The 13,269-nt window shown below is 44.3% G+C and overlaps 1 protein-coding gene across 1 annotated transcript; it reads left to right on the top strand.

Moving 5' to 3' along the window:
• The first annotated feature begins 59 nt into the window (after positions 1–59).
• LOC141906846 (uncharacterized) lies at positions 60–9,774 on the top strand. The gene is made up of 9 exons (XM_074796281.1): positions 60–435; positions 1,064–1,297; positions 1,375–1,554; positions 2,089–2,661; positions 2,935–3,104; positions 3,517–3,664; positions 5,509–5,645; positions 6,549–6,675; positions 6,879–9,774. Exons 1-9 carry the CDS (start codon positions 372–374, stop codon positions 8,540–8,542), a joined length of 3,297 nt encoding a protein of 1,098 aa, XP_074652382.1. The 5' UTR covers positions 60–371; the 3' UTR covers positions 8,543–9,774.
• The last annotated feature ends 3,495 nt before the right edge of the window (positions 9,775–13,269 follow it).

The raw sequence follows: 13,269 nt of genomic DNA, 5'->3' as shown, positions 1-13,269 counted from the left end.
ATTACAAAGTCAAACCTACCTCCCCTTTTCGATAATGGAAGTAGCTCAATGATCAGACATTGAAGGTGTCTTCATTTTTGACGGAAATTGCTGCAAATCTAGTAAAATATGCGTCTAGAACGGCGTAGAACAATGAAACAATTACAGATCTCATATAGTAGGCGCAGTTCTATTGAACCGACGTGTCGACAGTCGAGTTGAGGCCCTGTGAAATATGGAATCGGCGTCTAAAGACAAGTGAAAGTTGGATGTTGTTTTTTGCTGGTTCTGGTGTGTCAGAATGACTGAGTACTCAGTGCGTGGTGCGGTGATTACAGGGTTGATCCTGCTGATATTATAGATTTACGCAGTTACCGAACAGTCTATAGACAATGGTTTTGATAGTGAATATTCGGTGTGGTTTGTGGTTCACGGGGATAGCTCTAGTTTTGACAGGTAAGTTGCTGTGATTAGTTGCCGCAATCGAGATCTTCCATCTTGGACAGAGATCAGTCAAGTGTGTCCAATAAGCAGTTCTTTAGACCATAGAATACCTGATCCTACACCACTGTCCCCCCGCTCAGGCCATCATCCCCTCTACTAGCAGAGAGACAGAGTCTTATAAAGTTGAAATCCCTGCCGCTGAGGGAGGAATGTGTCAGAGTCTCACGATGTCATCAGGTTCGAATCCCTGCCGCTTAGGGAGGAACGTGGCAGAGTCTCACGATGTCATCAGGTTCAATCCCTGCCGCTGAGGGAGGAACGTGGCAGAGTCTCACGATGTCATCAGGTTCAAATCCCTGCCGCTGAGGGAGGAACGTGGCAGAGTCTCACGATGTCATCAGGTTCCCATCCCTGTCGAGGGAGGAACACGTGATAGAGTCTCGCGATGTCATCAGGTTCGAATCCCTGCCGCTGAGGGAGGAACGTGGCAGAGTCTCACGGTGTCATCAGGTTCGAATCCCTGCCGAGGGAGGAACGTGGCAGAGTCTCATGGCGTCATCAGGTTCCTGCCGATGAAGTAAATACCTCTAAGGGCGAAGGCCTAAATACCTGAAATGGATGTAATTTCTATATATTTCAGTGGTTCCTATAGGAGTCAGGTCGACTGTATGTCGTTTCTATGAAAGCGCTAAAACGAGCTCAGATGGATCGGTGGTGAACCCGACAATGGGTCTCGGAGCTGAACCCAGTACCGGTAAAGTGTTACCCGACGGACAGACTGTTCACTGTACCGGTGAAAGTGGACACAGTTTTTGTTTCTCGTACTGGAAACTGGGAGGCGCCAACAACGATTCTATCATCTGGATCAAAAGAGGTTTGTGTGATTGTTCTATCGGCATCCATCAGGTGTCGCCACTGTTAGTAACTGTAGTGTTGTATTATATTTGGTAGGTTGCTGGGATCATCCCGATAAACAGAATTGTCGCAGTAACCGTTGCGTTAATGATAAGCCATATAGTAAAGAGGATGCAAGATTCTGTTGTTGTAATACAACTCTGTGTAATACACACGTCTCTGATGTATATAAACCAGCGCTGTTCTCTCCAACTCATAAACCTAAATCTACCGCTAGTAAGTATCGATATCAGACAGCAGCCTGGAGCCTTCCCTTACAACCTGGAGCTATCCCTTACAACCTGGAGCCACCCCCTACAGCCTGGAGCTATCCCTAGCAGCCAGGAGACATCCCTCACAGCCTCAAGCCATCTCCATTAAACCTGGAACCATTTCTTTCAACCTGGAGCCATCAAGTACAGCTAGGAGCCATCCCTTACAGCCTGGAGCCACCCCCTACAGTCTGGAGCCATCCCTTACATCCTGGAGCCATCCCTTACAGCCTGGAGCCATCAAGTACAGCTAGGAGCCATCCCTTACAGCCTAGAGCATTCCCTTACAGCCTGGAGCCACCCCCTACAACCTGGAGCCATCCCTTACAGCCTGGAGCCATCCCTTACATTACAACCTGGAACCACCCCCCCCCCCCCCCCTTACATTACAACCTGGAACCACCCCCCCCCCCCCCACAGTCATTCTGCAGTCACTTCTCCGGGACAATCAGTTTTTGAAGTTGTGTTGATGAAATAATTTTCTTTTCGAAAATTTCAGCTCAATTCTTACCGGACCACGCTAATTACCGAGAGAAAACGATCATAATCGCTCTGTTGTCCGTCGTCGGGGTAACGGTCGTCGTAGTTTTACTTTATTTATTTTATCGCCTATGGTTGAGCAGGCGTAAATGCGACCTTGACCCTTTACGGCGAACGCGCAGCGACGACGACGACCTTGACCCGCCGAGTCCGTGTTACGAGTTGAGTCGATTGAAACTGGATAAACTGTTACAATCGGGTCGTTTCGGCGATATCTGGCAGGGGGCGCTGTTCGATCATACGGTAGCGGTGAAGGTATTTACGTCTGCTCAGAGACAGTATTACGTAAACGAACGAACCGTTTACACGCTACCGTTTATGAATCACGAGAGTTTATTGAAGTTCTACGGATCGGAGGAACGTTTCACTCCAGACGGTGAATCACAATTCGTTATTGTTTTAACCTATTTAGAACTCGGTTCGTTGAATTCGTATTTGAAGAATAACACCGTCGACTGGCTCACTTGCCAGAGGATGTGTCACTCGATAGCTAACGGTTTAGCTCATTTGCATACTGATCAGCTGATCGGAGGTAAGTACTACATGCAGCATCTTCACCCGTCAAGGGATTCGAACCCACAACGCTAAAGCTGTTCGCCGAACCCCTTGACCTCACGAGTAGTTGGAGTCGGTTACTAGCCGACCAGAGTCAATAAAGAAAACATACATCGTGGTGCAGCCAGGGGGCGCTTGTGGAAGCGAGTTCGGGGGTGACCCCTGGCAAGTGAGGATGTAAACGCAGGTACCCGGAACCTTATCAGAGAATGAACTAATTGTACTAATCGTTTTCATCCTATTTTTGCAGATAAATTTAAACCGGTAATCGCTCACCGGGATTTAAACTCGAGGAATATTTTAGTAAAACCGGATTTAAGTTGCGTAATAATTGATTTTGGTTTCGCGATGTGCATCAGCGGATCACGTTTATCCAGAACGGGACACGACGATAATACTGAACAAACTTCATTGATTGATGTAAGTTAACCACGCCCCCAACGCTTCTCTAAACTCCACCCATCTCTTCTCTAGACCACACCTCTGGTGTCCCTCTAAACCACACCCCCACTGTTCTAATGATTGATTGATTGATTGATTGATTGATTGTAGGTTGGTACATTGAGGTATATGGCTCCTGAAGTTTTAGATGGTGCTGTCAATCTCAATCTAAGCCACACCCAGTACCTCTAAAACCACACCCCCACTGTTCTAATGATTGATTGATTGATTGATTGATTGATTGATTGATTGATTGTAGGTTGGTACGTTGAGGTATATGGCTCCTGAAGTTTTAGATGGTGCTGTCAATCTCAATCTAAGCCACACCCAGTACCTCTAAAACCACACCCCCACTGTTCTAATGATTGATTGATTGATTGATTGATTGTAGGTTGGTACGTTGAGGTATATGGCTCCTGAAGTTCTAGATGGCGCTGTCAATCTCAGAGACTGCGAAGCATCTTTAAAACAAATAGATATTTATGCATTAGGATTAGTTCTGTGGGAAGTGTGTTCAAGATGTGTAGATTTATATCAAGGTAATTTATTTTCCCGATTTCGATCGATTTCTTTTCAATTGCGGAATTCTGGCCGGTGCTTTCAACCAGAATAAGCTCTACCGATTCCTGAATTCTCGCCCTGGTTACGTTCATTTCAACCGGAATAAGCTCCACCGATTCCTGAATTCTCGCCCTGGTTACGTTCATTTCAACCGGAATAAGCTCCACCGATTCCTGAATTCTCGCCCTGGTTACGTTCATTTCAACCGGAATAAGCTCTACCGATTCCTGAATTCTCGCCCTGGTTACGTTCATTTCAACCGGAATAAGCTCTACCGAGTCCTGAATTCTCGCCCTGGTTACGTTCATTTCAACCGGAATAAGCTCCACCGATTCCTGAATTCTCGCCCTGGTTACGTTCATTACAACCGGAATAAGCTCTACCGATTCCTGAATTCTCGCCTTGGTTACGTTCATTTCAACCGGAATAAGTTCTACCGATTCCTGAATTCTCGCCCTGGTTACGTTCATTTCAACCGGAATAAGCTCCACCGATTCCTGAATTCTCTCCCTAGTTACGTTCATTTCAACCGGAATAAGCTCTACCGATTCCTGAATTCTCGCCCTGGTTACGTTCATTTCAACCGGAATAAGCTCTACCGATTCCTGAATTCTCGCCCTGGTTTCGTTCATTTCAACCGGAATAAGCTCTACCGAGTCCTGAATTCTCGCCCTGGTTACGTTCATTTCAACCGGAATAAGCTCCACCGATTCCTGAATTCTCGCCCTGGTTACATTCATTACAACCGGAATAAGCTCTACCGATTCCTGAATTCTCGCCTTGGTTACGTTCATTTCAACCGGAATAAGTTCTACCGATTCCTGAATTCTCGCCCTGGTTACGTTCATTTCAACCGGAATAAGCTCTACCGATTCCTGAATTCTCTCCCTGGTTACGTTCATTTCAACCGGAATAAGCTCTACCGATTCCTGAATTCTCTCCCTGGTTACGTTCATTTCAACCGGAATAAGCTCTACCGATTCCTGAATTCTCTCCCTGGTTACGTTCATTTCAACCGGAATAAGCTCTACCGATTCCTGAATTCTCGCCCTGGTTACGTTCATTACAACCGGAATAAGCTCTACCGATTCCTGAATTCTCGCCCTAGTTACGTTCATTTCAACCGGAATAAGCTCTACCGATTCCTGAATTCTCTCCCTAGTTACGTTCATTTCAACCGGAATAAGCTCTACCGATTCCTGAATTCTCGCCCTGGTTACGTTCATTTCAACCGGAATAAGCTCTATCGATTCCTGAATTCTCGTCCTGGTTACGTTCATTTCAACCGGAATACAATTCTGATTCTGGAAAAGCGTTCTGTTCTGGGGTGTTGGTTTTTCAACCAGAATACTCTCTATTGATTCAGGAATTGTATAATCAGATTACTTTCAATCAGAACCGGCCGAAATGTGTGTAAATGCCTCGATAAGTTAACAAGTTCTAGATCAACTGTGGTTAATTATATATAAATGTAGAACAACTGGTTAACAACTGGTTAATTATATAAATGTAGATCAACTGGTTAATTATATAAATGTACATCAACTGGTTAACAACTGGTTGATTATATAAATGTAGATCAACTGGTTAATTATATATAAATGTACATCAACTGGTTAATTATATAAATGGGGATCAACGGGTTAACAACTGGTTAATTATATATAAATGTAGGTCAACTGGTTAACAACTGGTTTATTATACATCAATGTAGATCAACTGGTTAACAACTGGTTTATTATATAAATGTAGATCGACTGGTTAATTATATATAAATGTAGATCAACTGGTTAACAACTGGTTAATTATTATATAAATGTAGGTCAACCAGTAAATGAATATGAAGCGCCGTTCCACAGTGAACTGGGAACTCATCCAACGCTGGAGGAAATGCAGTTATTAGTTTCGCGTAATAAACGTCGTCCTCTTTATCCACCCGCTTGGAGGGATTCTAACGAGGTAAGGTTCCACATTCCATCATCCACACTTCATCATCCACAGTTACTGGATCCAGGGTTCCACAGTTACTGGATCCAGAGTTCCACAGTTACTGGATCCAGAGTTCCACAGTTACTGGATCCAGAGTTCCACAGTTACTGGATCCAGAGTTCCACAGTTACTGGATCCAGAGTTCCACAGTTACTGGATCCAGAGTTCCACAGTTACTGGATCCAGAGTTCCACAGTTACTGGATCCAGAGTTCCACAGTTACTGGATCCAGAGTTCCACAGTTACTGGATCCAGAGTTCCACAGTTACTGGATCCAGAGTTCCACAGTTACTGGATTTAGAGTTCCACAGTTACTGGATCCAGGGTTCCACAGTTACTGGATCCAGAGTTCCACATTTACTGGATCCAGAGTTCCACAGTTACTGGATCCAGAGTTCCACAGTTACTGGATCCAGGGTTCCACAGTTACTGGATCCAGAGTTCCACAGTTACTGGATCCAGAGTTCCACAGTTACTGGATCCAGAGTTCCACAGTTACTGGATCCAGAGTTCCACAGTTACTGGATCCAGAGTTCCACAGTTACTGGATCCAGAGTTCCACAGTTACTGGATCCAGAGTTCCACAGTTACTGGATTTAGAGTTCCACAGTTACTGGATCCAGAGTTCCACAGTTACTGGATCCAGGGTTCCACAGTTACTGGATCCAGGGTTCCACAGTTACTGGATCCAGGGTTCCACAGTTACTGGATCCAGGGTTCCACAGTTACTGGATCCAGGGTTCCACAGTTACTGGATCCAGGGTTCCACAGTTACTGGATCCAGGGTTCCACAGTTACTGGATCCAGGGTTCGTACAAATCGTACAATTTCAACTCAACATTTCAAATAATGTGATGATTATTGTGTTGCTAGGCGATACGGTTGCTAAAGGAGACAATAGATGATTGTTGGGATCAGGATGGTGAAGCGAGATTAACAGCTCTCTGCGTAGAGGAAAGATTCATTGAGATTAGCACTTTATGGGATGTGAAATATAGAGGTAAATATTAGCCAATCACACAGCAGTATTTCGTGTATCAGCCAATCACACTGCAGTATTTCATGTGTTGACCAATCACAGATCAGTATTTCATGGGTTGACCAATCACAGATCAGTATTTCATGCGTTGACCAATCACGGATCAGTATTTCATGCGTTGACCAATCACGGATCAGTAAATGTACTATTTTTCTATATTACAGGTACAACGCCTACCTCGCACCCCTACGGTAACAGTGGACTACCCGATAATAGTGTCATGTTTCGTAATCTAGTACCGACCAATCAGACGCGAGATCTCGATAAAAATACAAACATCGATCGACCATATATGGATTTACATCAGATTCACCACCCGGGGTCGTTCGGCGCGGAACAGAGTGTATCGGAGTCTACTGCTGAAACAACTCTATCACCATCTGAACCGTACCCGTCAACCGATCTCCGTAGTAACAATACCGCACCGGTCACCGCGGCAACGGTCGCCGTAGTGCAATCTAATTATAAAGGACAGAATCCTACGCTGGAATTAAACACGCACAAACGTAGCGACGAGGAACTTACCGTACGAGGTAACGTTTTACTCATAGATGGCGCCACTAGGGTCGAAATGTTAGACGCCGAACGGAGGTACGATTTATTGGACGTCGCTATGACGACGACTAACGATAATTTAGACTCGTCTCTCGTTCAAAATGATTTATTAAATCAGCAGACGCAGAGACCGATTCCGTTCTTACAGAATCAAGTATCCACCGACCCTCCGGTCGTTAGACCTAAACAATCTAATCGACCCGGTAACGGTTACCGAGCAACTAAATCTGACGTGAACGCAGCTCGTGTTAAACTAACTAATCACAGACAACAACAGACGACTAATAAACTGAACGGTTTTAAATTCTCATTTTTAAATCCGTTTGCTAAAACATTTAACGGTTTGATATCGGATAAAAACTGTAAACCATCGCCAGGTGGAGCCACCGGTCAGTCTCAATTAGCACCAGGGGGAGCCGTCGGTCAGTCTCAACAACCACCGGGCGGAAGCAACGGTCACACCCAACAACCACCAGGTGGAGCCATCGGTCAGTCTCAACAACCACCAGGTGGCGCCACCGGTCGGTTTCAAGCACAACCAGGCGGAGCCACTGATCAGTCTCGTGCGCCACCAGAGGGAGCCACCGGTCAATCTCATTATCATAACCAGTTAGGAACTGATTATTCTAAATCTAATTTACTTCAACATCAAAAACAACCTTTAATCCAAACGCAGGTTCGGCTTCTCAATGGTTCGGCTGTAGTGTGTCCTACCAGTAGTCCGAGTCCTACCAGTAGTCCGAACGATCAGTTACAGCAGAGCTGCGTAATCAGACCGGCGTTATTACCGTTATCTAAAACACATTCACCGGCTGTCGCTACTAGCAACGGTCGGCTCGGTATAGCTGAGGTGGGCGTCGCTAAATTACAACAATCGAACTGCGAACTGACGGCCCCGCTTATAAAACACCGCAACCCAGCAACAGCGGCAGCCGCATCGCCGCGCCAACAACAACCTGAACAGACTTCATTGTTACTCAACGATGAACTACGAGACAAAGAGAATAACAACGAAAAACAGCAACAACAGCAGCAGCAGCAGCTGAGCGCTGTGAAACACAGAGTAAAAACACCGTGTCACCTAGCAACTAAAACAACAGGACGTTTCTCATTGTACGACGATCGCATAATGGGATCAAACACGGACCCGGGCCCGGGCCCCGATCAACCTCATTTCATCATCTGTAAATCTAGTATTTCATTACATCATTTCAAACCTGATGAGATCATCGATATCGGCCAGTTAAAACAGCGTGAGGATTTCCAGTTCTAATCAGACTGTGGCTCCACCTGGTGTCGACAGACTGCAGCTCCACCTGGTGTGTCAACAGACTGCAGCTCCATCTGGTGTCAACAGAGACTGATATCATCGATATCGGCCAGTTAAAACAACACGAGGATTTCCAGTTCTAATCAGACTGCGGCTCCACTTGGTATCGACAGACTGCAGCTCCACCTGGTGTGTCAACAGACTGCAGCTCCATCTGGTGTCAACAGAGACTGATATCATCGATATCGGCCAGTTAAAACAACACGAGGATTTCCAGTTCTAATCAGACTGTGGCTCCACTTGGTGTCGACAGACTGCAGCTCCACCTGGTGTGTCAACAGACTGCAGCTCCATCTGGTGTCAACAGAGACTGATATCATCGATATCGGCCAGTTAAAACAACGCAAGGATTTCCAGTTCTTATCAGACTGTGGCTCCACCTGGTGTCGACAGACTGCAGCTCCACCTGGTGTGTCAACAATCAGCAGCTCCACCTGGTGTCTGTGAGACACGAGTGGTTGTTGCGGATATCGACTGTTGACTAGTCATAATTGCTACGGTAACCGCGTGCGGATCGCCGTGGAAACAACTGTTGCTCTGTGATTGTTGTAATTTACGGTTTCTCGATTGTTAGTTATACAACAATACGTGACAATTACTGCCACCTGGTGGTACCTGTGTTATATTATTAAATTGTGCTTAAACTCTTGTTTCACCTGATAGATGGCACCACTGAGAATTCACCTATCATTGGCGCTTAGTTTAGTTTCGGCCATTTGCGAAACTGTCGGCCATTTTTATCATGCATTTATATGCAAATTAATGAATATTAATTGATAAATCAATAAAACTCTGATGTGTGTGAGACATGTGCGCATGTATAAGGCTCAATTATATGTGTAGATTAGTAGTAACATTAATCCGGGATTAAATCTTACTCTGTCGATATTATTAATCTATGTTACTATGATAACTAGACTGGTTCCCATAGAAACTGGAGAACCAGTCAACTAAAGAGGACACCTGTCCAGAGAGGGTTCTGAGGGGAGGGGATGGGGTTGTCTCAAAGATTTGTGTGTTAATTAGGAGTAAGAAAAAAGTGTCAAACACTTAAAATGTTAAAAATGGCTAAAATTAAGTAAATAAATGATTAATTAAATTCGCTTCATTTTGATGAAAAATTGACGTATTTTCTTTTTCATGAGAGGTAGTTATAACAGCAAATGTCCTGGGTTCGAATCCAGTAATTACCGACACTGATTCGGAGTGGTCCTGATGCTGAATAGAGGATGTACAGGGGTGTCCCGGGTTAGAACCCGGTAATTACTGATATACTGATTCAGAGTGGTCCTGATGCTGAATAGAGGATTACAGGGGTATCCCGGGTTCGAACCAAAATTGCTGAGGCGTTTTTACGAGCATCCGATTTTTGCGATCGATCGTAGGAACGCATTTACGAGCACCGATTTTTGCGATCGATTTCACGATCGGCGTTTTTACGAACACGATTTTCCGATCGATTTTTGAAATCGACCAACTCGCTCGGCGAGCGATTTGGCGATTTGATTTCCAAGATGGTGGCACCGGGTAGTTCAAAACCATACATTTTTTTCCTCAACGTCGCCATATTTATGTCATGTGATTAGCCAAATCCATCGTCATTTTTACGAACATTCGATTCGATCGTACGATCGGAGCAAATCGTTCACGAAATCGATCGCAAAAATCGGATGCTCGTAAAAACGCCTCTGATCAACTGAGAAAATTGAGACGTGCTGCCCACTACACCGTCCGGTGCTGCCGCTATGCTCAACATAAGCGGATTTTTCATACACTAACGTGAATCGACTCTGGGAATCAAGGAGAGTCTACTGCCAGAGTCAGTTCGTGTTAGTTTATGCAAAATCCGCTAATGTCGATCATAGCGGCAGCACCGTATAGCATGGTTTACTAACACTAGATCAGTGGCGAGTGTGTACAAGAGTGTCCCGGGTTCGAATCCAGTAATTACTGATACTGATTCAGAGTGGTCCTGATGTTGAAGAGAGGATGTACAGGGGTGTCCCGGGTTCGAACCCAGTAATCACTGATACTGATTCAGAGTGGTCCTGATGTTGAAGAGAGGATGTACACGGGTGTCCTGGGTTCGAATCCAGTAATTACTGATACTGATTCAGAGTGGTCCTGATGTTGAAGAGAGGATGTACACGGGTGTCCCGGGTTCGAACCCAGTAATCACTGATACTGATTCAGAGTGGTCCTGATGTTGAAGAGAGGATGTACACGGGTGTCCCGGGTTCGAACCCAGTAATCACTGATACTTAGTCATAGTAAACTCCGCAGCATTAAAAGAATAAATTGAAGTAATTTCTATAATTTCAATTTTCATCGTTATCTTTATTTCTGAAATTTCTTTACATCATTTTTGTTTATGCGGCTTTGAGTTTATTCCTCACATTGTTCAACCTTGTAACGATCATATACCCGGTACAGCCGACTATATTATCAGTGGTGTCGTGACCTTGACATTCGTGATGAGTTCTCACCGCGTACAGGCAATCCTTCACACACGTATCGGTGTTAATTGTGTTGCACACATTTTTCTCACAAGATTCTCTAACCACACTCTCTCCGGGCCAGTCAAAACCATGAGCATTCATCACCACTGATAACACTATATCAACAGAGAAAGAAACTAGCATTAACTAAACAGTTATGAAAATTAGTTATGAATAAAAAGACCTCAACAAATTCACCTAAAAACTTTATTGACTACTTAAGAAATAAACTTAATATTGTCGAAAATAGATAACTGACCCCCTCAATGACTGCCCCCTTAATGACTGCCTCCCCTTAATGACTGCACCCTTAATGAATGTCCCGCTTAATGCACTGAACCCCTGCGAGCTTGGGCGGATTTATGAGGGGGAGGGGGGAGGTATTTGACTCGGACCCCTTTTAATCATCAAAATATCCTTTTTTATATAAAGCCATGGTCAAAATTCTTTATTTTACAAGGGAAAACCACCCGCACTAAACCCGGCGCGTGCTACAATGCTAGAAACACAAACAACACTTCATTATACGAAAATAGAAAAGGGCACATGAACCTGTGGTCGATCTCAGAACCGCTATAAATAGGGGCGGATTTAGCGGATTTCCCCAGATCCACCCCGATAAAGATGCTCAGAAAATGATCCTTTTTTTCAAATATTCTTGTGAGAGGAGACCTAACCGCCAACCCCCCGGAGACGCCTCGCGGTGATTGGAGTTACCGCACCCGCGAACACTTTCGGGTGTACGGTCTCCAACACCTACCAGGTTCCACGAGACCGATCCGCGAAGCAGCCGAACAAGACTGGATACGACGACTCGACACGAACACGCCCCGAGGCATCAACGTCCCGTAGACCGCCTCACTACAACAATTAACTCTTACTACTTTTTTACAGGGATAACCCGCTTCCCGTGCACTAGTGGGGGGACTCCAAACCTTCGGTTCAGTCCCCTAAGCCCTGACCCTCCTACTAACTCCATACCTCTGAGATAAACCCTTACCCTAACTGTGTACATACCCAACGCAACGAGAAATAGTGTTTTATTCATGATGACTTGGAGATGACGATATCAGCTTCGTATGAACCACACAGAATATGAAACCAGTTGTAATGGACATCGAAACATTCAGAAACAATCGCTTTTATCCCGACGCGCTACAGGCTTTTACTTGAGATTTCTAAACGGATTATTTCTCAATTGCTTTCGAACACAAAACGAACAATGGATTCCACTGATTATTGGTTATACGTTCATTTGTTCAGGTCATTTTCTATTTTCTGACGCGCTGCACCTTTCTACTTGAGATATTTCTAACGGATTATTTCTCGATTGCTTCGAACGAGGAATTCACTGAAGATTAATTGTTCTGATGTGATGTGTTTTCACGCATTTTGTTCAGATTGCATTCGAACGAAAAGAAATCAATAAAACGAAATAATCGATGACGATTATTGGTCGCATTCAGATGATTCTATGCTCTGTTTCTATTTGAGAGATTAGTCTATCGCATTATTTCATTATTTCTCGATTGTTTTCGAGCTTATTGTGTATAAAAGTAGTCGAATACTCAAATCCGTGCACACTGCAGATTATCGAACAAATCCCACAATTCCAATTTTATATGTTTTAAATTATCATTTTTATTTGAAACTGCAAATAACGTTTCGGTTGTTGGCTAAATTCCACCCGATGATGGCTGCGTTAGTCAACAGCCGAAACTTTGTGGTTTCAAATTGATGAATCTTATCATAGAAAATTCGAATTGTGTATTTCTTCGATAATGCGTACATCAGTTTCATAAGGGGTCCAGGAAAACATGGACTGGTAAGGAGAGAATCCCACAATGATAATAAAAAGTCCGAAAATGAAACTTCGAGATAGTAGTTTATTCAACGTTTCGACTATATCCTAATAGTCATCTTCAGGAAGGATATAGTCGAAACGTTGAATAAACTACTATCTCGAAGTTTCATTTTCGGACTTTTTATTATCATTGTGGGATTCTCTCCTCATCGCGTCAACACGGATATTGTGTTTTACCAATCGTGATGGACTGGTAAATTGGGTTTTATAGATTGGGATACCCCAATGTGTTTACGTAGATCCGGGATACCCCAATGGTGTTTACGTAGATCCGGGATACCCCAATGGTGTTTACGTAGATCAGGGAT

Source organism: Tubulanus polymorphus, chromosome 6, assembly GCF_964204645.1.
Source record: "Tubulanus polymorphus chromosome 6, tnTubPoly1.2, whole genome shotgun sequence".
NCBI lineage: Eukaryota > Metazoa > Nemertea > Palaeonemertea > Tubulaniformes > Tubulanidae > Tubulanus > Tubulanus polymorphus.
This window is presented reverse-complemented; position numbering and strand designations above follow the sequence as displayed.

What these genes read in the sequence shown, in the direction of transcription:
- LOC141906846 (XM_074796281.1), top strand. Translation starts at nt 372, where the DNA reads ATGGTTTTGATAGTGAATATTCGGTGTGGTTTGTGGTTCACGGGGATA. An exon ending in TAAACCTAAATCTACCGCTA is followed by an intron (nt 1,555 to 2,088) that starts GTAAGTATCGAT and finishes CGAAAATTTCAG; the next exon opens with CTCAATTCTTACCGGACCAC. An exon ending in TACTGATCAGCTGATCGGAG is followed by an intron (nt 2,662 to 2,934) that starts GTAAGTACTACA and finishes CTATTTTTGCAG; the next exon opens with ATAAATTTAAACCGGTAATC.